This window comes from Acipenser ruthenus, chromosome 6 (genome assembly GCF_902713425.1).
Source record: "Acipenser ruthenus chromosome 6, fAciRut3.2 maternal haplotype, whole genome shotgun sequence".
Taxonomy (NCBI): domain Eukaryota; kingdom Metazoa; phylum Chordata; class Actinopteri; order Acipenseriformes; family Acipenseridae; genus Acipenser; species Acipenser ruthenus.
In genome coordinates, this window is record NC_081194.1 from 8,425,006 (window position 1) to 8,450,833 (window position 25,828).

The window sequence follows — 25,828 nt, forward strand, 5'->3', positions numbered from 1 at the left end:
GGGTGGAGTGCGCGGCTGTAGTGAACACATGGATAGGGTGGTTAGGAGAAAAGTTATGTGGAAAATGTATATATATATTTTTGTATTTAGTACCTTAATCCACAAGTTATGGTTTAGCGATAAGGCAAAAATACAACACTGCAAGGTGTTTATTTTTGACTTTTTGACTTTGAAATATGTAGCGTCACTACGATTATAAGATTCTAAAATGAATTTCCTGACTGAATTAGCTCGAGCAGCCTTCGGAGGTAGAGCCCCGATAAATCCTCCAAGTTTCAGACACCATGAAGATGCAGCTTTGTAGTGTTGACGTTATACTTTAAGTGACTTAAATAAAACAGTCATTTTAAAACACAGCCTTTTTAGTGAAGTGGATTTAAAAAAAAACAACTTTTGAGTTTGCAAAGGCTGAGTTACACACAGAAGACTAAACAGTTTACGAAGAGCGAAATACGCGTTAATAAAGTGTTTGAAATCCATTCACGACAGGGATGTGGAGTGGCTGGATGAGTCTGCTGGGAGGCTGTGTGGTCCAGTGCTTAAAAGAAAAGTGTTTCAAATTCCGGCTCAGCAACTGACTCACTGTGAGTGACTCTGAGCAAGTGACTTAACCTCCTTGTTCTTTCGGGTAAGGCGTTGTAAAAGTCTCTGCAGCTGATGCATAGTTCACACACGCTAGTCGCTGTAAAGTCACCTTGGGGAAAAGCGTCTGCTAAATAAACAAATAATAATAATGAAACCTGCACATATACAGTACGTCAGAAATTGACCCACTACATTGTCATTTTTTAAATTTTATTCTATTTTATGTGTGTGTGGCTATTTTATACATTATCAAGCATTTTTTTTATTATGCGTTAGCCCCTAGTGGCCAGCTCTGGTGCACCACCTCCATCCCCTTAGCTTGCACAGGATTTCCCATTATTTATTTATTTTTAAATATGCATCTCTAAAATGTAAATCTAGTTACATGTTGAGCAGTGACAACTCACTGTAACCCCCTTAGGCCATGACTTAATGTTTAGAAACTCCAGGGGTCTTAAAGATGTGTTAAAGATAATCACTCTGTGGATTAAATATGTTCAAAAGGAAGACATTACATTTTTTTTAACATTCTTCAAAGGACAAAAGCTTCTTTGTCCAAACTAGAAGCTCCACCAGCTGGACATCGATAGTTATGTTAAACACTTCTTGTAGCAGTAAAAGACCAAGCGTCTCATCCACCAGCTGTGTTATAGTTTGAGAATCAAAAGGGCAATTAAGTTTTGTATTTATTTATTTATTTATTAATTAGCTTCCTAACCCTCGGCTCAAAAGGGAAGTCTTTTGAAATACAATAACTATTGTTAAAATCGCACTGGCCGCTGCCGATAAGGACTTTACTGAGATAGTACATTTCCAAGATCAACCATGCCTGACAAAGCATAGCCAGACACCGTCTGAATAACATGCTCATCAAGCCAATGAGTACTAAGCAGAGTGATGTACAGTATCAAGTGCTTTACTGATGCATGCGGCCTGGTGGCTTAAGCAACCACACGTCTTGCTAAAAATAGGACAATAAAAGACTGGACCCATGTGAGTTTAAAAAAAAAAAATACCACAACAAGCAGGTTATGCTGGATACAAACCGTATTGAACTTCAGTCATATGCTATGCTTCATCGCTATTTTGACATGTGACTGAATAAAATGCGCCTTTCTTTTCCTTTTTTGACAAAATCGTACAGAAATCTAAATAAAGCAGGACAGGCAATCTTATCCCTCTGCATAAAGTTCAACTGAATTTCCTGCGCAGAACAAGTTTAAGGATTGGTGCTTCAAGCATTAAGGGGAGAACACCATTCGTCTCTTGCATGGGTTCTACGATGATAGGACTACAGCACAAAAAAATATAATTAGTGTACAGCACAGCTACATTTTGACTTTCTGTCTTCAGGGATTTGTCTCTTCTCTTTATACGCCTGGTAGTGATTGTAGCAGAGGCGACGCAGCATTCATGTGGGGTTGGGTATGAGCTTGGCAGGGCTGTCGCCATGAATAAGATCCTCTGCCTTTTCCACCCTTCCTCGGGTAGAGGTAAAAACCTGACATTGTGGCTTTAATAGGTTCATTCATTCCAACAGGAATTTTTAATTTTAGTTTGTATGCGTTAGCCCCTAGTGGCCAGCTCTGGTGCACCACCTCCATCCACTTAGCTTGCACAGGATGGCCCATTATTTATTTATTTTTAAATATGCATCTCTAAAATGTAAATCTAGTTACATGTTGAGCAGTGACAACTCACTGTAACCCCCTTAGGCCATGACTTAATGTTTAGAGACTCCAGGGGTCTTAAAGATGTGTTAAAGATAATCAATCAGCTCTCTTTCTCTGCCCCCAGTTCTTTCTGCTGTCAACAGGGAAGCAGACTAGGGAGACAAGTTGCAGGTGCACAGCTACACAAGTGAAAAAGTTGAAGGCGTCAGAGGAATATTTCAGCAGCGTGGACTTTTCATCCAAGTGACTTCATGCAACAGGATGCAAAATGCTGACCTCAACAAAAGGAATGCAGTGAGAAAGAAAGGTGCCTCGTTATATACTCACAACACACATTTATAAATGCATTTTGTAAAAGAGAAAAAACACACCCAAGGACATTTCTAGTTTGTGAATGTCCAGGATTCATTCCAAATGCACAGTGATATTACAATATTTGGATAATGTGGTTAATGCAAGGAATAGTTTAGGGATTATCATTACAATAGATATTCTTTGTATCTTATACAATACCAGACTTTATTTTTGAATAAACATTTGTTCCCCACCCCAATTGTTTTCTCCTGCCACAAAATACTGAATGTACATTATCTGTCCAAGCCTTGGAAACCTGGGGGCAACACAGTAAGCTTTTTAGTTTGTGTCAACAGGACAGATATAAACAGAAAGCAAGTTGTTTTTGTCTGGAGATTCTACAGCCAGTGTAAGTCTTTTATTGGTCTAAATATAAACATTTTCACTACCCATTTAGAGATACGTCAAACCAGTACCAAAGAAATAATAAGCATCAATTAGCAGAAAAAGCTCTTTATTTAGTGAACTGAAGTCGCATAACTTCAATTTTATCTTTTATTTCTGAAAGATAGAACATTATAGGTGAACAATATAAGTATATGAATATATAAGGATATCTCAACTTCCTGCTAGAACTAACCTGAAAACTCCAAACTTAAATCAGACTGAATTCAAGATATCTGTCAACAAATATCTCCAGGTCTATATAAGCGATCATTTAACATATTCGAAAACAAATTTAAAATGTCCTTTTTATTTTTGTTGTGTGTATTTAAAAAAAAAAAAAAAAAACAACTAAAAAAGAAAAGCAAGTTACATGAAGTGCTGCTTTGCAAAGAAACAAAAAAAACGTAATTTATTATTTATTTTATTATGAGTCGTGGTATTTCGCCAAATATTACAGTGAAACCTCTGTACTTTAGAAGAGGGGACAGGTGCCTTGAGTTTTGAGGGTTAAGAATCTCAGAGACCTATCAGTTTAACTCTGGTGGGGCACTTGAGCATCTAAACATCCACTCACACCTTGGTTTACATTTTTTTTTCTTTTTTGTATCACTCTTTAGTGACTTTTTTTTTTATATACACAGGGCCAACAAGGTTTAGGCCTTTTAACAAAATGTTTAAAACATTTTCCATTGAAATGAGCACCGTCCCATTTCCTTTCACATTCGGAAGCTACAGGGTTGCAATATCATTACATCAAAAGATAAGTGTGTGTGTGTGCGCGCGCGCGCGCATGTGTGTTATATGTTTTTCTTGGTCTAGACATATACAATCAAATGATCATTAATACTTAAATCTTAAACATCCGCCACAAAAGGGTTATATTGGATTAGTCTTCCATTGAAACACACTTGTCCAATACATTTCTTAAACTAGAAATAGTCCTCCATAAACTTATATAACACTTACCTACCTCCCAAAGAGCTTTAATATTTAAAAAAAAAAAAGAAATCTTCCTTTAAACCAAATTCTTACTTGTCAGGCTATAGTGGAAACAATTTATATATATATTAAACAAAAATTCTCATCTGAAAGACGACATTCAAAAAACATTTGTTTAAAATTTTGAAGCGATTTTTTAGAGAAAAAAAAAGAACTGTAACCCATTTTGTGTGTGTTTAGTTTTAAATACATATTTGTTGTTGTTTTTGTTTAAACGTAACGCTGTATACTTGACAATGGCATGCTGGATTTTTTTCTTGTTAAGTATTAATCATAGGGGCTGAAGTCTCGCTCCAGGTTTTCCGACTCATCGCCATCTGAGAAGAACTCGTCCTCATCGATGTCGTCATCATCGTAGTCCTCGTGCCACTCTGGGACGTACTCATCATCGTACTCCTCGTCATCATCATCCTCCTCCTCCTCCTCCTCCTCCTCACCTGCGTTGTTGTTATTGTTAGAGTCAGAGTCAGATCCGCCATCAGACTTCTTCCTGCAGGAGAAGGAGGAGGAAGGAAAGAGTGAAGAAAAAAAAAGTTGATCTTCAATGTCCGAGACAGCAAGTTGTGAACCACTGCCAAAGAAAAGACCTGGATGCAACCACATGTGATACTCTAGTAAACATAGCCCAAGAATGAAAAAAAGGTTTATTTTTATTTTTTGTATGAAATATATTAAAAGTCTACTGGAAGCCATAATAGTAGCAGGTTTCATGCGACTATGAAGAAAATCATTTAATTTTGTCCATAGCTGTATACCTGGCATGCAGTCTCTGCTCCTCCACAGATATACTTACTCCTTGTTTGAGTTTGGCTGGTTCGGTATATTTGAAGACTGAGCCACCTCCTGATCTGCTCCTGTTTTTGACTGATACCCCACTCGAAAATCCTGGGATTAAAAAGACAGACAGGTTGTCTACTACTTGTTTCTCTTCACTAGATGTTAAGAGAAAGAGGATTTGTTCAATGAAAATAAAAAGCCAATGAACCTTTCAAGGCAGTATGAAGCACAGCTGGTCATGAATATTACAAATTGTGAATAAAATTAATATGAACTCAATACAGTTTTACAATCATAAAATATGTACTATTCTCCTATTGCCTAGGCATCATGGAGGAGCCACTGTAGCAACTTGTGAACTATTCAGAAATAGTATTAATTTTGTCATACGTAAAATGCATTGTGTTGAAAAACTTGGGTATATGACTCATAATTATTCTTAGAATGTAGAAGCAAAAAAGCAACATTCTAGACCACCCCTGTAGATCTGCAAGGCTAGTCTATTTCGATTTTCTACCTATTGCTTGACTTGCATTAATTTCTACTCTGGGTTAACAGTCTAAATGTATTATTGATTAGCTCTGAATATTACAGGGATTCTTTCATGTGTGGAGCACTGAATAATATTTCACAGCTAGACAGAGTGGGATTCACATGGCATTTTAATCAAGCGTTCCTAAAATTAGCACATTCCCTGAAGACTACCCATTTATAGATGCCAATGGAAACCTGGTTGTTAAGTGTTCCCAGAACACTCCAGCGCATTCCTTACTAATTCCTTTCAGTGGATTACTGTGCAAGTCTTTGTTAGTTCTAACACATTTTCAATATGCTTCAAGGATGTCAGGCTGGCAATTGATCTTACTCTTACTAAAACTAGCAGATGCTAACTGCACTGAAAATCTTGCATGGTTCACTCCTGCAGTCAGTCTGTGCAAGAGTGGCACTTTGACTAAAGTGGTTTGGATTGCATACTTACTTCCAATACTTAGTAATGCTCCCTTTTAAGGTAAATTGTAAACATGCATAAGCTTGTCTACTTGTCTGGTTACGGTTTACCTGTGTAGAATGCTGAAGGATTGCTACCAGCCTTTCCTGTATCCTGCGAATCAGCTCCAGCCCAGTGTTCAAGTGCTCTGGCTTCAATAGACGGATGCATAATGCCAGGTCTGTACACTGTAACAGTGTCTCCTCTGGAAAAATAAATTGAAGCTTATTGTTTTTTTTATTTCCAACATGCTGGATAATAGTTAACTTAAACTTGAAAGAAGCTGAATTTGTAAAAAGAAAAAAAAGCCTGGTAAAAGGTAAATAAGTAAATAAATGTTGAGCAAACATCAGCAATGTAAATAGATAGGCTTTCTTCTACTTACCCAGCAGTATCTGCAGTGCATTGGTATGAAGCTCCAAGGTTTCTGTCTGCTGCTCCATAATATCCATCTTCTCAGTGTCCTGGTTATAGTAGCTATAGACACATGAGTAAGCAAGAACCTGGAAACACAGAAAACATTTCAATAAAAATAAAAGGTGAGATTCAGACTGCACTAGCACAACGCCTTCCACAGGTGTCTCAAGCAGGTTAAAAAAGGGGTACCTTATGGAAGATGAAGCTGGGAAGACTGGATAATAAACTATATGGTCTCTATTTTTAGATTAAATCTAAAAATTACTAGTCTCTGTAAGTCGCCTTGGATAAAGGCGTCTGCTAAATAACAAATAATAATAATACTTCTACAGATAAGGCATGCTTCGCTTTACAGAATTATTTATTCTCTCACCTTCCGGGAATGTGCAAGAATCTTGCAGGCATCAATCACAAACGTTAGTGACTTCATCTGAAGGGCTTCATTGATGGCGGACACTTTGTTTTCCAAATTGATAGCAAAGTCCTGTTTAAAAAAAATTGTTATGAATACAAATCCCACAGGCAGTAGTCTTCAATTCCCAATTCATGTCCTGGATTAATCATACCAATGATTACTCGCTGAACTTATTCTCCCTTACCTTAGCCTGATTTTGGAAAGTGCATCTTTCATTGTAATCCTGAAACTTCTTTTCCTGGCGTGCTGCTTTACTCACCTATAAAAGGGTATAAAATGAGTTATCATAGTAACAAAGAATATCGACGCCCCTGTTATTATAAAAGTCCAATCCTCCCCCCACCGCCATATAGCAAAAATACATAAAATACCAAACCATGCCAACACTAGTTAATGTTTATCACCTCCACGCAAGAACAAATTACATTTTCTCTTTTTTATTTCTAAGTATATGGCCTTACGTACTGGAAAACCACATAGCGATGGCAAAAGAACCTGTGATTTTACTATGCATTTCTGATAACATCATCAGAGCCTTAAATATGCTATGAAGTTTCAACTAGGAATATGCTTACTCTATCACTCACCATAGCAGAGCAGTTGTAATAATCTTTGTGTGTTGGTTTCCAGGATTTGAGACATCGCCAGCAGAATCCATGGTTACATTTGGCACAAGTCATACTGCAGAAAAAGATTAGAGAATTATAGAATTTGTATGCCACCATAAAACAAAATTCTGCATGTTTATCAACATGTGCAGCTCATCAGTAGGGCCAGAATTTCTATAAAAATCAGGAATGTTTAGCAGCCAGTTTACAGCAGAATATTGGTTTGACTGCAGTGCTTCACAGTGAGAAACACTGTCCTAACAGGAGGAGGCACAATGTGGTAGAATGGTTAAGACACCAAGAACCATTAGATCCCGGGACTGATTCCCAGTTCAGCCATCCATTCATTCACTGAGAGACACTTACACCATGTGTCACAGGCGACAATGTTCCAGCTTTGAGTACTCACTGCAGACATCCCTCGTTTTTCTCAATTTGAGCCTGGCAGCTCGGGCACCGCTTGGAGATGAGCTTTGCCAGGTGTTTGCTCTGCGCCTCCATGCTCATTCCCTCATAATATCCACCATCGTCCATCCATTGAGACATATGGCTGCAGCTTGCGGGGTAGTGAGCCTGAAAACAAGAGTATGCAGTTTAGAAAAAGATGAACAAATCAGGGGCTCCTGAGTGGCGCATCCAGTAAAGGCGCTCTGCGTGGTGTGCAGGATGTGCCCTATAGCCTGGAGAACGCTGGTTCGAGTCCATGTTATGCCATCGCCGATCGTGGCCTGGAGTTCCCAGTCGGCGGCGGCGGCGCACAATTGGCCGAGCGCCAATTGGTGTGTCTGCCGCCGTTTCCCAAGTCGGCATGGGAGTTGCAGCAGTGAGCCAGGATAAAAATAATAATTGGGCATTCCAAACTGGGGTCAAAATCATTGGCGACGACTAAATTAAAAAAAAAAAGATGAACATTCATGAGGTTACGAAAGGCATCACTACTATTGCGTTGCAACACTCCAATAAAACCTAGAAATGTTTTACTGAAGTGCTGAATACAGAAAGAAATGGAGTGAGACAAGAGTTTGATCCCCACCGCCCAGTGTAACTCCACTTACTTCTGGGAAGTTGCAGCTGAAACATGATGACCAGCAGCACTTGGAGCACATGCCCCCACTGCCAATGCCTTCCTTACACAGGATCTGGTCGCAGCCCTGTTGGTTGGTGCACCAGGTCAAGTTGGAACAGCACTCCACAAAACCTCGCAGAAGGGTGTTCTCATACTAAAAAGGAAAGATAATTAAGACCTTCAAAATGCTAGTAGTTAAAGACAACTGTCACAAACAACCCCAGAAGCAAAACAGGACACAGCACAAAGCTTTGCATTTTATAAAATGCTAGCAACTAGAATATATGCATTACACCTTCAGTGTGTCTTTGATTAAAATATAAACGGTTGTTGCTTACCTTGGCAATAACCTCCTTGTCTGTAATAATAGAGGAAATAAACTCTGTGGTCGGCTGGGCAGGGCAGTCTGAGATGGGACAGGTGCAATTTAAAACAAGGTTCTGTTCGATCCTAGTTGTCAAGTACTCTTTCCAACAAGACTGAGAAACAAAGGGGAAAAGATGCTGTCAGTGTTGACCATCATTGTTTTACCATTCTTCAGGCATAGGGGTGTCATGTTCACACATTTCTCTAAACAAGGTAACATCACGAACAAGGGGTGACTTCAGACAGAAAAAGTCCATCAATTATTTGGGGTCTTTAGGTTAATAAAAAAAAGACATAGGAGCATAACTCACTCTACAGCAGTAGTGCATGCAGCTGAGGGTAGGCGTTACGTCGTGCTCTCCAGGCTGCTGGCTCAGACAGACTGGGCAGTTGATGACGGGGCTGGGCGGTGGTTGTAGGGCCTTGCCCTGCATGCCTGAGGCTAGCAGCAAGGAGTCTGAGTCCTCTGCATAGCGCTGGATCAGCAGGTCCACGTTCCACTTGCAATGCACCAGCAGGTGCTGGGCCTGGTCATTGGAGATGCTCAGAGTTTCGGCGACCTGCCCCACAGTCTGGTTCATCAGCTGCCGCACCTCGTCCTGAGTCATTGTCCTGCCCATTGAGAAGAACACTGCCTCCAGGACCCCGTCCTCGGAGCTCCGCAGGGCTGGGGTTAAGCCGTCCAAGCTGGCGAACAATTAGGAAACCTCTCTTTAAATTGAAAAGGCAGGCAACCTTCTAAGCTTGCTTAGAAATAAATCTGGGCTGCACTTTGTAAGATTCAGCCTCTGGTTTCAGTAAACTATTTTCACATACCCCTGTGACAAACCAGCCTTTCTAACGTAAGACTACAGCTTCGATTTTTGTGCTTTAGTTTTAGTGTAATCTAAGGTGGTTGGGCATGACAAGACCCACTTTAATAGAAACTTTGAAAAGTAGAAGACCATCAAGATTCCCCAGTAGGTCCTTCACAGCAAGAATGGAAATGGCTAGGGAACTAAACAAAATAAAAAAAAAATAAAAAAAAACACAACAGTACAAGGAGGAGCTCAGTTTAGGCATAACATTCTATACATTACGGGGACATAACAGCCTTCTTGTGTGACTACTCATTAGTTTCATACCTGAACGGGGACACATTCTCCTTATTGCGCAAGTTGGATTTCTTCATGTCGTGCTTGGTAAAGGTTAAGTGAGCCTGGCCCTTCTGTGGGGTGGTGGGATCCTCGGGCACAAACTCCAGGATGTGGGGGCTGTCCTCGTTTCTCCGGATGTAGCCCTTGTTCAGAAGGTGCATAATGCAGGACAGCACGTCTGTGTTACTGCAGCTGAAGCGCACCAACAGTGGGGACTTCCTAGACTCCTGCTTTTGGCATATATCGATCACCTGCCAGGAGACATTGCATTGGAGGGTTAAACTATGTCCCATTAAGGACTATTGTAAATAAATAGTTATTTCCTTAATTATACGATAGAAAGAGATGCAGAATTCCAAACAGCTGAAACCAAGTTTGCAAGTACTACATGCATTTAAAATGCATCTGTAGCTTTTGTTCAAAAGCAGGTGCTGTGTAAGTCGTGCCACTGGGATATCTAATTTTTAACAAAAACCCAGTAGTGCGTGTTTACAAGGCACACAAGTAAGCTTTCTATTTTCACATCAAAAAAGACCTTCAGTATGAATAATGAAAACTGGGCAGCACTTTGCAAGATTCAATCCCAGGTTCATCTTACCCTAAACACCAGGTTATCAATGTGCAGCTCCTTCTCAGCCTTCATGATCTGAATAATCAGGCAGTAGATGAAGTTCCTCTTCCTCTCCAGTGTGCTGGCAGCATCTTCATCCACATTCAGGTAAGTCTGCTTTGGCAGCAGGCAGCAGTAGCTCTGTTCCTTGTTCCCACGGATTAGAGTTTCTTCATTCAGACTTAGAACCCCTGCATTACAAAAAAAAAAAAAAAGGGAAGTATTTGGTCATTTTAGTTTCTCAAAAAAAAAAAAAAAAATAATTTGTGCCAGTAACAAAGTATCCTTTGTAGATCATCCAAGCCCTTACCCTTCATTGGGTCCTGCGTAGAGCCAACCTTGATCAGAACTCCCTTGTCTGCAGTGAGGGGTTTCAGTGCCTGGCAGAGCAGGGCTGAAGACAGGCCCGTAGACTGCAGCAGGGACTCCACCGTCACTTCCTGAACAGGGGACATAAGACAACCGTTCAAGCTAAACACCTTACTGAGCTAATGGGTGCAAAAATAAACATGTTTAAAAAGGGGCATATCAAATGGTAAGGAAACCTTACACAAAACTTTTTTTTTTTTCTTTCTTTTAAATGTCGTCGGAGGAGGACAACGCAGCTCTCGGGCAGCTTACAGGCAAGCCCGCAGGCGCCCGGCCAGATTACAGGGGTCGCTGGTGTGCGGTGAGCCGAGGACACCCTGGCAGACCTAACCCTCCCTCCTCCCGGGCGACGCTCGGCAAATTGTGCGCCGCCCCCTGGGAGCTCCTGTCCACGGTCGCCTGTGGAATAGCCTGGACTCTAACCGGCAACGTCCGGGCTATAGAGCGTATCCTGCACTCCACGCAGAGTGCCTTTACCGGATGCGCCACTTGGGAGCCCCCCTACACAAAACCTTTCTAAAGCAAAACGGAGGTGCTGACAATAATAGATAAGCAAGGTGGGGGAAAGCCAAAGAAAATTGTTACAGGCAGTTTATAAAGCATGCCACTTAATATACAAGATTTCAATAGATTTATTTGAGCGTCAATGCTTTATTAATACACTCGGGTAGAAAAAAAAAAAAGAGGAGGTATGTACAACTGTAATCAAGGCTTACATTTTGCTGGTTAAACTGCAGCAGGATGTACATCTGCAGTGTTGACACATAAAGGGTAAAGGACCCATACTTGAGCTCAGCGTGTCCCAGCCATGTCCACTGCAGGCGCCGGGGCTTGGTGTGGGTCAAACTGTACATATACTGACCTGAGAAGATGGAAAATTTTTTTTTACAAATCCATTTCCATTCAAACATATCATTAGAATTATCAGCAGTACATGTACAATGGCTGGTTTAAAGGGACAAATTGATCATATTGCCGCATTTCTCCATAACCCTTTTACACTTCTTACAAAAAATCAACCCTGGTACAACAGTTCAATTTGAATACTTTTCACGCCTGGAGTCCTGAAACATTTAAAATAGGGGTCTGCTGTTTTCGTGGAGTTATCTTTCCTACTCACTGTTTGTGTAGAACTCTGAGAATTCTCCCAGGTAGCTGCAGAGCGGTGATGGAAAGTGTTTGCTTGGATTCTCCAGGTAACAGAGGGAAGAGATGACCCAGCAGCGTGGGGACAACACCAGCACCTTCACCTCACTCTCATCTTCAGGGCATGATGACTGATCCTCCATCATCTGCAACACAGCAGTAGGTAAGGCTCAGAATACCACAACTGGGGAATGTGTTCAGTGTTATGTTTTCACCAATGTAATGCCTTGTGGGTTTTGGATGGTTCTTGCATTTCTAAATATGAACAACTTGTAACCAGTTGGGTTAAGAAAGAACATTGGATGAGTTTCCGCCCCTCCAAAAGAACACATGATGTGGTCTTAAATCAATACCTGGTCAAATTTAGGGTAAACTAACCTCTTCATCCAGGTGCTGCAAGGTCTTGTCAAGCTGCTGTAACCTATACAGGTGAAACTCCTGCTGCAAATCCTCCGACTCACTCAAGTTCTTCAGCATTTGCTGTGGGAAGCGGTTTGGGAAACACGTACCAATCTGTTCAATCACAGCTCTTTCCAACCACACCTTCCCCTGGCCCAGAAGACGATCACCAAGGTAGTACCTGACATCAGGGAGGTAGGCAATGTCAATGCAAGCTTATTAAAAACTATATACAGTATACAACTCTAGACAACACCTACTAGATGAAAAACTGGTTTACAGTGAACACTATGCTATTTGTTCAAAAAGCTACCAAGTGGTTATAATGAAGGACAGTAATTTAATCCCAGGGTGCTTGTTGTGATAGAGACACATTCTTAGTGGGCTTTTATCTATAAATTTACAACTTGATATAACAAGAGCAGAACCAAGTCAAGTATTTTTATTTGTTTTTGTTATCCGATGTTCTGTACAACAAGAACAACAAATGCATTTACTTTTAGAACAAATTCATGTCAACTTGATCAATTTAAAATCAAAGGTTTTGCCAACATGTACTATGAATAAGGTTACAATTTTGGCACGGCCATTTTTAATGACCGGCAAAAAAGGTGTACACCCATAACAGATCGTCAAACCTTTCACCTGTCATTCTAAAATCTCTCTCACTGTCACATACCTGCATCTCTCTAAATAATTTTGAATCCTCTCGTATGAGGGGTACAAACTCAGCACATCTACTTAAATGAAAATGTATCCAATTTCACGAATGCAGTCTGTATTTAAAAGAAAGCCTCTGTAAGTTGGTAAACTTCTGTTCTCCGAAGCATTTGTTCTTGTCTTTACAAAAAAGAAAAAACAGCTCACTCACAATTGTTTTTGTATTTTAGCCGTCACCCATTTACATGCTTGCTAACTCAGCTATCTCTCGCTGACCTACATAGCTACACGTAAATGCTGCGTGCAAACACAACCACACCATTTACAGATACTCGCAGATTTGTAATTTCAGTGCATGAGATGCTGCATTTTTTTTTTAAAGGAAATAAAGGAAGCGCCTAATCAAAAAAGTGTTTTTACATCCATTTCCAAGATTTCAGACTTTTTTCAAATTTACGATTCACAATTTCCGTGACAAAATCGTAGCCTTAACTATGAATATCATTAAGTTAACTGTAGAAGTTTATATGGCTTGTGTGGTAAGACCAATATGTTACCTGTAAAAGTGCTCAAAGGTGTTAGACAGCTCAAGACCAGAGAGGAACAGCATGGGCTCCATGAATTGCTGCAGCTGGTTGAGCTTCTCCATGTTCCCACAGTCTGCACCGCTCTCCTGAATCATCAGGTCGATGTGCTGAGCAAACCTTTCACTCACCTGTGCGGGTAAAGAAGAGTAAAGCACTGGACTGGGAAAATGTCTGCATTACGAAAAGCTTGCAGTAAGGGCTGCACTAGTGGCTCATCAGTTGATTCACTTGCCTAGAACTAGGGGAGTGTATTGCTAATGCCACTCAGAAGGGTGCTGGTTACTCACGTGCATGGCGGTCAGGATGGAGAGCTGCAGCAGCGCGGCTGAGAAACCGTGTCGCAGTGCCAGAACAAACGCTGTCTGCTGTCCAAAGAGCTCCTCCATGGTGGTCTTCAAACGCAGATACATGTTACGGTACCGCTCAACAAAGTCGGCCAAGCTACAGGAAGAGTCCAGGAACTTCTTAACCTGAGCAGAATGTTACGGACATGTCACTTGGTGGTTTTATATTATGGAATACATAGGGCTAACAGCCATTCTGAAACCAATTACAAATTCAAAATGCAACTGCAAGTGGATTCCTGTTAGTCAACTTTCTACTCCTTAGAAACATGAAATGCATCTTTGCTCTCAAAACAATAAAGCATAAGTACGTATTTGGACATCACAATTATTATTGGACTTACTTGCTGCTGTACCACCCATTGCCAGCACTGTGCTATTCCTGCAATGCTGCTGGCTTTCTTCACTTTGGGTCTGGCAGCAGATAATGCAGAAGTGGCCTCTTTATTCTTTCCATCTGTAACAATAAATACGATTCAAATATGTTTTTATTTTTATATATATATATATATATATATATATATATATATATATATATATATATATATATATATATATATATATATATTAAAAACAATCCTGTCTGTATTACTTGTTCAGAGAAGGAACAAAAAAATAAACTAATCTAAAAAGAGAAACAGAAAAAAAGATTTACCAAACTAAACTAGTCTTAGCAAATGAGAAAAAATTCCAAGAAAACGCAAGTATCCTGGAAGCTCCGACCAAATGTAATGTCTCAATGTATGGGTAAAACAATATTTTTACATTTGAATTCAATTTTCATTTGTATAATGTTTTAAAATGTTAGAATTTTAAGCTAACGGAATTCTTTTGATCACCAGATACACCGCCAAGATAAGCAACCGCTGGATTTTATTAGACTATTCCTGGCAAACTCCCATGGATTGAATCAACAATTCTAAGGGTAACCACAGATAGATGCTGTCAAACGCTCTTATAAAATCTATCTTTGAAGGTCATGGGTTGATCAAATCTAGCCCTAAGTGAGATATCAAACTGAAATGTTATGGTAGGAAACTGGCCTGTGAGTTACCAAGTAAAGAGAACTTACACTTAAAAACTTTGCTTCTGTTGATAACTTCTGAAAATGAGAAAGATATCTTCAATACAGAAGGCGTAAATATAGCTTACTTACTTCCAGAGAGAAGTATTACGAACTTCCAACTGCATTTTTACAATTTTAGCATGAAATAAATTAATTTGGGAAAATAGGGTTCCAAAAAAATATAATTTATTGACAAACCTTGATGAGATCTGTAGAGTAGATCAGTCTATTTTCAAGGTAAAATACTCTCAAGTATAGTGCTCACTATATATGGAACATCTGATCAATACACTATTTTAGGACCTAAATCTTTAACTTAGAAGTACAAAAACGGTCTTCTGAGAAAGTGCTGGACTGCTCACGTTCATATTGACAATAAATGCCTTTTGTTTTATAAAAAGGGGAGAAATTATAAAGGGGTATAGCTTAATAAAGAGTTAAAAGTACAATAATGACAAATTAATCCTTACTTGACTTCACAGGTGGTTTGAGCTCCTCCGTGTCCAGCAGGCTGGTGTCCACGTGGACCAGGAGGTGAGTCAGCCTCCGAACCCGAGAATTAAAGACAACTGGCCGACCCTTACAGCGCTTTGCAGTCTCAGAATTCTCCAGGTACTCATTCAGCAGCCAGGACAGCGGGCTCACCGTAATGTTATCTGTAGAAGACACAAAGTAACCCAAATACTGATCACCAAGAAATTCAAAACACCACCTACAAAATAATTTTGGTACTTAGACGGAACACCCTCAGAATTGGCTCTTTTTTTAAGCAGACTTTCTCCTATCTACCTTTTCATTAGTTTTTTCATTCAGATTATGTTTACTCAGGTTAGAATATAGAAAAGTAGGTAGACATGTAGGGTACCTGACACAGTGACGCTCTGCACTATGGGAGTAATCAAAGCCTCCCAGCACGTACGCCCCAAGGCTTCAGCTGCCTCTGGGTCTGGGAGGAAACGGTCAGCAAACATCTGTTCATGTCGAAGAGCGCTGTTGAACCTGAAAGATAAAATTACTTAATCAATACAATTGTGACAACAGTCTGTTCGGCTGACGAGGCTTGTTTTGTTAGAACACTTGCCTCTTCCATGAAATCTAATTTCTTAGGGCAGGATTGTTTAGATGTTATTACTCATTCTGGTAAACTTTTCCATCCATTTATAACTGCATAAAAATGTAAAAAACGCAGCACTAGTTCACTCACTCATACTTCCAAAAAAAAAAATTATATATAATAATAATTACAATTATGAAAGAGGAGGAACTGCTTACTTATTAAAGAGCTGCAGGAGCTGCATTTTGTCCTCCAGGATTTCCTGACACCAAGTGTGCGCCTTAGTTGTGTGGAAGAGGTATGTCCTACAGCACAACTGCTCCTTGAACACAGGCCAAAAGGTGGGCTTGGGCCCCAGGACTTCAAATCCATGGATTCGTGTGTCAATGCCACCCTGTCTCATGGAAAACAATTAAGTACTCAATATGAGACATCTGAAAAAAAGTCTTTCATTTTTCACTTTCAGTTTTATTTTTTTTAAGCATAATAACCTAGTTACAGAGGCAGTAAATCATCTGGTCAGGCACAGGCAGATTGCTTTCAGCATAAAATATAAGATGGTAAGTGGAAGTTTGAGGAACAAGTGTAACACCAACATATACTATTGTCTCACCTGCTGGCACCTTTTGATTCTGATCTGCACAATAGGCCAATTTCGCGTCATGTTCTCCACAAGGACAATGCGGTTGGCTGACGGAGGTACATTCACCTGCATTGACAAGGAAGCACAATTAAAGTGGTTTTAGCGAATGAAATAGTTCCAAAAATCTTGGTTTTGCAGCCAGTGACATGCTTAGACAAGAACAGTGAAACTGATCTGTGTTTAGTTACTTACTGTGTTAAGTTCAGTACTGATGTTTGAGGGGTCTTCACCACCCATCACTATTATCCGTGCTGGCATGTAACTGGAGTCTTCACTAGCCACCAACACGGCCAACTGTCTGCGTTAGACATGCACAATGGTTCATTAGTTTAGGCTCAGGGATCATTTGAAAACACAAATCGTGGAGAAATATTTAACTTTTGTAACTACATTTTTTATATGTATTTAACTAAATTCAATTGGGATAAGAACAAAAAAATAGAATATATAATAATAATAATAATAATAATAATAATAATAATAATAGTAAATATATTCTTAATGTTTGGAAAATAATTGACATATTCCATTATCAAATACCTGATAATCACCCCCTTGTACATGTAGATGTTGATAAAATGAGAACCTGTGCTGCCATTCGATTCCCAGTATGTTTTGGGGTTTTTATCCGTCAGCTTGTTAGCTCGATGATGATTGGAGGAAACTTCCACCTTTTCCCAGCACTTATCCTCCTTAAGCTCAACACTAGATCCTAAAAGGACAAGACAGAGGTCAGAGAAAGTAAGACTTGGTTCTTCACTATGTATTCCAGTATAGAGCCAAGATGTATGCATTTCTACAATAAAACACACATTCTGACATCTAATTGTATAGAAAAATGCAATACAAAAATTGATAAATTCCAATGATTTGCATTTAATGATGAAATAATATATCAAGAACAGAACACTTTGGAAACTAGGTAACAGTCCTGAAGTCTGTGAAACAACAGAGGCACGGGGAGATGGAATCAGAGATGAGATGAATTTAACCCAGTTGCTTCTGTACACTAATAATTATTACACAAAAAGTCATAAATCCCTCAGTTGAATTGCAGTAATTAATTATAATACTTTGACATCGCATCTACTCATGAGAAAAAACAAAGCCTGTTTTCAGCAGTGAACAGTCAGGAACAGAATTTAAAGGCTGTTTTCAAATAATGCAACTGCACTGACTACATCTCATAACTATGGGATGCAGTCTCATCTATAAGACTTCAATAGATAAACAGAGTTCACTCAGACAACACAGACCTTGGCACAGGTTTCTCAGAAATACATCAAAGAAGGGGATGTTGATTTGTTGATGGCTCCTCCGATGTTCCTCAATCTGTCCCAATACCATCTGCATAAAAGAATTGCAGGAAGAAATATATTATACAGGGACCTTAAACAAATTACATGCTCTATTCTAGTCATTACAATTGGTTACAGCCCTTGCAAAAAATAAACTCAATGCAATACCACCGCTTTGATTTTCCAAAAACTGCAAGAGGTACTTCACAGGTCTAGCCAGCAACTACTTAACTTAAAACTTGGAATCAGCAAACAAGAAAAGCTATGCAGCTATACCAGCTAATAGGCACCTCTAAACATTTAAGTAAATAAAAGTCATCCCGGCAATGTCCTAGTTAAAACAGACTCTTGCATACGCATCCCATATACAAACATCCCGAAGTGCGCTCCCTTTGTACCTGTATGCAGCCGGCCAGTATACTGGTAGTCATTTTCTTGTAAAGGCTGGCATATTTCTCACAGTCACTGATTAGGTCACGCAGCTCTGTCACCAGCAGCAAGTTGGTGTTGTGTTTGTCTAGGGCTTTGATCAGCGCTTCCTTAGTGCCCAAGCGACACATTACCACAGCGTAGTCCTTATTCGTCGTGGCTAGTTGGTGCAGGAAACGGATGAACAGCTGCACAACCTTGTGAAAGCACAGAAAATACATAAATGAGCGAGCTTTTACTGCAATTAGGATATTTAGTAATAATTCTAAACTGACTATGTGCAAACAATAAAATGTGGTCAGGCTAGGTGTCTGCAATGAACATTGGAGTGGCTCTAGAGAAACACTCAAAGATACGAAAATATGCACTGAAGTGTCAAAAGTCAATTAACTAACCATACAACTTGGAGAAAAGGACTGACGAGACAGTGGCTGCTTTGCCAGCATGAACTACATGCGTTTACATGCATGGTTTGTTGTTTCATTTCCTTTACCTCGGGGACAGTGCAAAATACATAAATACGTTTTTTTGCAGTGTGATGCCTTCCAGGTGCCTTAAGTTCTGTTCACAAAGATCTAGGGAAAGTTCTTTAACAGGTCATCTATTTCAAATAAACACATCTAAGACTAATACTCTTTGAGGGCCATGTACAATTAACAACTGAACAACTGTACAGCAAACAAAGCAAAAGCTACAATACATCAAAACTGCATTTTTACCAGCCATGTCTAATCTGAAGGTTTAGGTAAATATTTGTGTTCAAGTCAAAATGTGATCACATGGTAAGCTAAAGTTGTCCCAGTCTATGACCCAGCCATCCCAGCTAAAGGAGAGTTCTGGAATATTGAGACTAGTTTAATTTAGCAAGCGTGACTGTGCCAAAAAATGGATGTTAGTAACTTTTTACGCAGATGTCGCTTGTAACTGCGGTATTTATTTAAAAAGTGTTTTACAAAAGTGACATGAAACTTTCTAAAAAGTAATAATAAAAAGTAATGGCATCTGTACACCAATGGTTGATATATATTATATATTATATATATATATATATATATATATATATATAAACAGTGTGTGATCTGTGTCACTGATATAGCCAGAGGTTTAAATAATGTGTCAGCGAAATTGTACATTTTTGTTGGGCAAAATCAATTAGAGAAATCATAGAATACAGTGGAGTACATCTGTGTACCAATGGTGACTTCAAATGCCATCTGAAATAGAAAGTTTTGACCATGTGGCCAGTGCAAAACTATTGCCACAGAAGGGCAATATTTATTTGTACCACATCCACGATAGAACTTGACCTAAAGAATAATTAAATACAGTTATGTCACTAGTTTTATGACCACAGTATTTACAGCCATATTAGGTCACAGGTCAAATGTAGGAGATTTTGCCTAAGGTTTTTTCCCCATGAAATTTAACACACAAAAGTAGGCATCTTGGTTTACAGGATTTTAGCAGCTGAAATAGAGAAGACAGGGATGCATACTTATGACTGGTGCTTTTCCTTACCTCTCTGTCACCAATGTGGGCTGTCATGGAAGATAGGCAGGGCTCAATGCTTTCATGCCAGGGCAGCATATCTTCCTGGTGGTTATCTAAAAACTTGTTTAAAGTCCTATACAGAAGAAAAAAAAGAAAGGAAAAAAATAAAATAAACAATGTATTATCCAGGATATACAGCCAGTAGCAGTTGGAACACTACTCAGTTTTAATTTTTCTTTCAGTAATTAATTTCTATACTTCATGTGTGGCTGTCAGAACATATTTGAGCAGATTCTCAGAGGAAGGAGAGAAGGGTTAAAATTGTTCCAGTTGATAGATCATCAGATCCTAGTTATGAAGTTTGAATTGGCCAGACTGTAGTTTACTGTAGGAAGTTCGACATTGTGCCAAAATGGTTGATCCTAACATTGACACAGGTTATTGCTTGCAACTGTGGAATTAATTAAAAATGTACACATAAGCGACTGAATTTCTCTAATGTTTGCACACTACTTTAAACTGGAAATACAACACACACCATGAGAAAAAAAGTACTATACAATTATTTATTTAGCAGGTTAAGGATTCTTCCAAATGGCTACAAGGTAGACTCCTGGCTTCTGACAAATACACATTTATGCAGGGTTGCCCACATGATATACTAAATCTTAATGCCAAACTGCTGCTTGCTTAGTGGACATTTACAATATAAAGTGATTTGCCTCTGGGTCAAATAACACGTTTCCATTACAGCTTGGATCTCCCGACTGCTAGTTCTTATGTCTAATCACCACTACAAACTGCCTGACTGTTACACAGGAGAACTAGGCGACAGGTTTACAGTGTGCAAGAATGGAAGTACTTAAATCAGTAGAGCAAAATTAAATTAAAGTACACCTAAACACTATAGCTACAGACAGTGTTAGAAGATGACAAAGTGTTTAGATGCACTGCAAGTAATTTGACCAGCTTGTGATCAGGTCTTACCTCTTCATTCCTGAATCTTTGAACACCATGATGTTAATGTACTACAGAAATTCACACAGTTACTAGGAAAAATGTCACACAGGATTTCTCAGAACTTTAGTGCTGCTGATTTAGGATAATGCTCGACCCGTCAGAGAAAATAAAAGTGGTAACTTTACTGCAAGGTCCTATCCACCCTAAAAAAATGACCTCACACCCCAAAGCAGCACCCAGGTGGTCTGAGGATCATTTGAAAGCATGTGATCTGCATTCTTTACGCTTTTAAAATTAAAGTCATCCTTGTAGTTATGTATACAGAGGGAAGGGGAGTACACCATGCAAGAGTGCACATAAAAATGTGTTGTTTGTAATGCACCCATCCTGGATTTTATTTGAACAACACTTACAAGGTGATAAAGGCAAGCAGAGTGTTGCCTACCTCAGGACAGACAGCTGTACGGCCTTGTCCACCCTATGGTGATCTAGCGCCCGCACCAGTGCCTGGTAGGTGTCCTTGTCTTTCATGATATCACTCAGCTCCAGTTCCAGCCGAGGCACCTCGTCACAGATCAGTCGCTCCAGAGTCAGGATGATCTCCTTAGTCGCAGTCATCTCCTTCAGGCTCACCAGGAGCATCTTTAGTTCCATGTCCTTGAAATCCAACTCTTCCTCGGAATCTGGAATCAACAAGATTGAAGTCAAGAGCACACTGAAGGTTTAAATCAAAACGTAATTGGGCTAAGATCTAAGTTAAATACAGTGAAAACTGAAGAAGAAACATTTAAAAAAGATAAATAAATTATAAAAAACAAAAAACAGCTCAAGAATCTGTGCACCAGATGCAGAAAGTGGGAGACAGCTTGTAAAAACTGTGAATGTCATGCTTGCTGGCTCCATTTAAAAATCCAATTAAAGTGATTGGATTTTCACTATGTATATGATAAAGGTATCTTTCTTACCCAGTCCTGTCGGGAGCTTGTGGACCATTGAGATGTGGCTAAGGGCAATGATGGCCAGCTTTTGTTCTGGGCTTGCTGCAGAGCTACTCTTTTTCCCTATGCAGCGGTTCAGGACAAGACAGACATCACAAGCCACCAGCTGCTCCGCCAGACTTTTGTGGTTCGACACCATCATGATGATCACAAGTAGGCCATTGCATACTGCAAGGGAGCAACTAGGCAGAAAATACACAAATTTAAAAATACCAGAAAATGTACTTACTTTCTCTCATAGGACATGTAGGATACGTACTGACACAAATCCCAGTTGACCAGAAAGAAAAGCAATACAGGTCAAACTGTTTACTTTAGCGAGCATGGCACTGTACCAAAAAATCGTTCTTGGTAATGGACACAGAAAAGTCTTTCCTAGTCATGCACAATAGTTGGATAACTAAATATTAATTTCAAGGAAGGATGAGGGTGTCACAGTCTAAATAACAGCAAATCCCAGTAAACAAGAGTGCTGGAAAACTACTTAGACAGCAGTTTAATTTAGCAAGCCCGACACTTGTGCCAAAAAACCTTGCTGCTAACTTCTGACAGAGTGTAGCTTGCCATTATTATATTTATTTTAAACGTGTGTTTACAATACTGAATTTAATGAACTTGTTGATTTGTTCGTCTTCTTTTACTTTGAGTTAGGACAATATAAACATTTTGCTAACCTCTATATTGTAATATACAAAGAAAGTTTACTCAACTGTACAAATGATTCATTCGATTTACTATAGAGTCAGAATATTAGACCTAAACTATGTACTGATTGGAACCCTAAGCAGAACACATACAAAAAAAAAAAAAAAAAGACTTCAGTTGTTTTTCTTGGAAATTTTGTACACATGGAAATCTTGTAGAATGTAACCAGAGGCACACTCGCAAAACACATTTTAAAACAAAAGAGTGATTTGCACGAGAGTTAAATATCCGAACCACTCACTGGACCCCACCTACCCTTGAGTGTTTAACATTAGGTCGATGGCAGCTGGAATGGCATTGAGGAGACCTTTTGACCCTTCTGGGGTTGCAGAGCCAATACTTGCAAAGATCTCAAGCATCATCTGTGCTCCAGACTCAGAAAGTGGGAAGCAGCTTGTAAAACTGCGAATGTCATGCTTGCTGGCTCCAGTAACCACTTTTAAAGCCTGTGTGTGGGAAAAAAAAAAAAAAAAAAAAAAATCAGTTTTATGACGTTTTGTTATTACAAATCGGCGCCGCCTTATCGGGATACTAATAAAATCGGGATTTCTGCTTAAATGGGGATACAACTCTGGGAGACGGTTCTTCCCAATGTTATTTATGTCGTTTAATTGGGGCGTCACTTCGTTTAATTGGGACACAGTATTTTCAAACTATGAATGGAGATTGCTTTTCAGAGCAAGACAGGTTCACGTAGCGCAGTGCAGTGAGTGTGTTTACGAGGTGACTTGCGTAAATTGTGTAAACCACACTGAACTCTTGAAGGAGCTGGAGTCTCCTGTGGATTCTCAGGCTTCTGTTGCAAAGAAAGTTGGCGTGTCAACATCGCAGGTGCATCGCCTTGTGATAAGATGTGATTTCATTCTTTTTCATTTCATGTAGAAATAAACAGCGATTAAATTATGCATTTTAAATGATGTATTTAACATTTAATCATAATGTGATTTCATTCTTTTTCTGTTCACTAACGTTGTCTCAAATGCGTCTCATTTAATTGGGATAGTCGCTTATTCAGTATATTTTTACTTTCCCCCCCCCCCCGAGGCGTCCCGATAAAGCAGCGCCAAATGTATTCTTTTTTTAAAGTCTACTGCAGCTGTGATTATGATCATGGACATACTCAGAACAGTGGGATGTTATGAAAACTTGGAGTATTACAGTTACCAGTGGTTATTCCGAGATTATCCCTGGGGTTACCTGATGCTGCAAAATGCTCTTTTTAAAAAAACACATAGCTGTGGCTTATCCCGCCAGGGTATACATTTTTACCTCAACAAAAGTGTTTAATAAATAAATAAATAAATAAATAAATAAATAAGGTTGTCTTGAAGTTTCACAACTTACCGCCAGAGAAGCTTGCTGCACTTGAGCACAGCTGGAGTGCTCTTGCATGCAAGTGAGGATGGCTTTGACACCCCCCTCTGTGGCAAACATGACCCTCCATTCGTACTTGAGCATGAGGGCGTGGACCAGCCGCAGAGCGCTGACCACCTTCTCCTTCGACTCCGTGATGAGCATCTCCACCAGCATCTTCAACAGCTTTTCTCTGGGGACAGGAAACAACATTCATGTACTAAACAGTGAGGGAGGATGACAATAGAAAATTGACAGGTGTGGCAGCAAAAAGGAAACTTAATTTATTTTTCTACAGCTCATACGTTTATAGGAAACAACACTCCATAGTATACAAACCCTTGAGATGGCTACAGAGGTATAACCAGAGAAAGATCCCGGTGTCATGACAAATTATGTCCCCCCCCCCCCCCCCTTTAAAAGCACCAGATTCTGCCGAGTCAACGCCCCGGTTTGAACGGTCGTCCATCCACAAGATGTATGCAAGACAAACGATTGTTGTTTGTGTGGGCAGGCGTCATTTTTGTAAAGATTCTACCACAGTTGCTTTTTTTTATTTTAATTTTTACTGTTTTGTTTTTTTTGTATGTTATTTTCCTGTTATATTGGGTTTTTGGTTTTGCTACCTTTCTATACATGGTCCGGTGCTGGGATGTTATCCAGCAGTTATGTGGTTATATTTCAAACAGTTGTTAATTTGTATAATTTTTTCAAATTCATAGACTACTATGACTGCAAATGGTAATAATAATTCCTCTAGCCTCCCTATTCATTTCATTAGTTGGAATGTCAAGGGACTCAAGCATCCAGTCAAACAGAATAAAGTATTATCACACAGTCAACTTTGCAAGCATTGCATTCCTGCAGGAGACACATCTTCGCACATCAGACCACTTTCATAAGGGGGAGGCGGGTGGGGCAGCTCTTTCACTCAAACTTTCACTGCAAGTCCAGACGGACAGCCACTTTGATCCATAAAATCAACCCCTTTTGTTAGCTCTTGTGTGACTGCAGACCCGAACGGCCGCTATGTGATTGTAACTGGAAAACTTTAATATCCCCCTGGTCCTGGCTAATGTCTACGCTCCTAACTGGGATTATAAGGATTTTATTTCAACATTTCTGGCATCCCTGGCTGACTAAAACTCGCATCATTTGATTCTATGGGGTGACTTTAACTGTACTTTGAATCCCAGCCTGGATCGCTCCAGTACTAAACCTGTGTCTCCTTCAAAACCTGCCCTAGCTATCCAATACTCTTTCTTTTCTCCTGTCCATCACACCTTTTCTCTCTATTTCTTTATTGATAATAAATTACTCTCATACGGTCATTCCTGTTCCTATAAAATTGTAGAGTTCTTTCTGATCACTCCCCACTGGCCTTAGAAATTATTCTTCCCGGGCTCCCGAGTGGCGCTTCCAGGGGGCGGCGCTCAATTGGCCGTGCACCGTCCGGGGGGAGGGAGGGTTAGGTCGGCCAGGGTGTCCTCGGCTCACCGAGCAACAGCGACCCCTGTAGTCTGGCTGGGCGCCTGCGGGCTTGCCTGTAAGCTGAGCTGCGTTGACCAAAATTTCTACGCCACCCTTTATAGCTCAGAGCCTTCTTCTGATCCCTTATTAACCCTTTGCGGTCCTATGTCGGACCAGGTCTGACATTACTATTTTTCCTTTCCGGTCCAATGTCGGACCCTGTCCAACATCATCAAAAAGACGTCAAGCACAGGTCTCTAGTGGTTTTTTCTCCGGAAAAAGCAGAGAAAAGCTTTCAATGGCCGAGTGAGGCCGATAGAAACCGAAAAAAAAGGAGGCGGATCTGAGCAATACACGTAGTCCCTTCACCACAGACATAACACAGACATAAACAATAAACAAACAAGACTGCTGCTTCCGCATCCAGCACTAGGGCAGCAGTGTGGAGTAGTGGTTAGGGCTCTGGACTCTTGAC

General features: G+C 39.8%; 1 protein-coding gene across 2 annotated transcripts in view; it reads right to left on the bottom strand.

Moving 5' to 3' along the window:
- Positions 1-3,049: 3,049 nt before the first annotated feature.
- The window catches only part of LOC117411117 (cullin-9-like), a 45,045-nt gene continuing 22,266 nt past the window's right edge, over positions 3,050-25,828 (bottom strand). For both annotated transcript variants that reach the window (XM_059024905.1, XM_034018279.3), the window contains 33 exons: positions 23,875-24,076; positions 22,786-22,976; positions 21,793-22,007; positions 21,273-21,510; positions 19,895-20,000; positions 18,346-18,573; positions 17,906-17,996; positions 17,190-17,361; positions 16,842-16,947; positions 16,620-16,715; positions 16,225-16,400; positions 15,818-15,951; positions 15,423-15,608; positions 14,231-14,343; positions 13,830-14,012; positions 13,513-13,670; positions 12,275-12,476; positions 11,871-12,042; positions 11,467-11,612; positions 10,692-10,821; positions 10,370-10,572; positions 9,760-10,022; positions 8,947-9,322; positions 8,608-8,748; positions 8,259-8,423; positions 7,613-7,776; positions 7,183-7,276; positions 6,780-6,854; positions 6,554-6,664; positions 6,149-6,266; positions 5,835-5,968; positions 4,792-4,883; positions 3,050-4,488 (listed from right to left, as the gene is read on the bottom strand). In XM_059024905.1, coding sequence (XP_058880888.1) covers positions 4,266-4,488; positions 4,792-4,883; positions 5,835-5,968; positions 6,149-6,266; positions 6,554-6,664; positions 6,780-6,854; positions 7,183-7,276; positions 7,613-7,776; positions 8,259-8,423; positions 8,608-8,748; positions 8,947-9,322; positions 9,760-10,022; positions 10,370-10,572; positions 10,692-10,821; positions 11,467-11,612; positions 11,871-12,042; positions 12,275-12,476; positions 13,513-13,670; positions 13,830-14,012; positions 14,231-14,343; positions 15,423-15,608; positions 15,818-15,951; positions 16,225-16,400; positions 16,620-16,715; positions 16,842-16,947; positions 17,190-17,361; positions 17,906-17,996; positions 18,346-18,573; positions 19,895-20,000; positions 21,273-21,510; positions 21,793-22,007; positions 22,786-22,976; positions 23,875-24,076 — 5,404 coding nt within the window. In that variant the 3' untranslated portion in view covers positions 3,050-4,265. The remainder of the gene's footprint in view (positions 4,489-4,791; positions 4,884-5,834; positions 5,969-6,148; positions 6,267-6,553; positions 6,665-6,779; positions 6,855-7,182; positions 7,277-7,612; positions 7,777-8,258; positions 8,424-8,607; positions 8,749-8,946; positions 9,323-9,759; positions 10,023-10,369; positions 10,573-10,691; positions 10,822-11,466; positions 11,613-11,870; positions 12,043-12,274; positions 12,477-13,512; positions 13,671-13,829; positions 14,013-14,230; positions 14,344-15,422; positions 15,609-15,817; positions 15,952-16,224; positions 16,401-16,619; positions 16,716-16,841; positions 16,948-17,189; positions 17,362-17,905; positions 17,997-18,345; positions 18,574-19,894; positions 20,001-21,272; positions 21,511-21,792; positions 22,008-22,785; positions 22,977-23,874; positions 24,077-25,828) is intronic.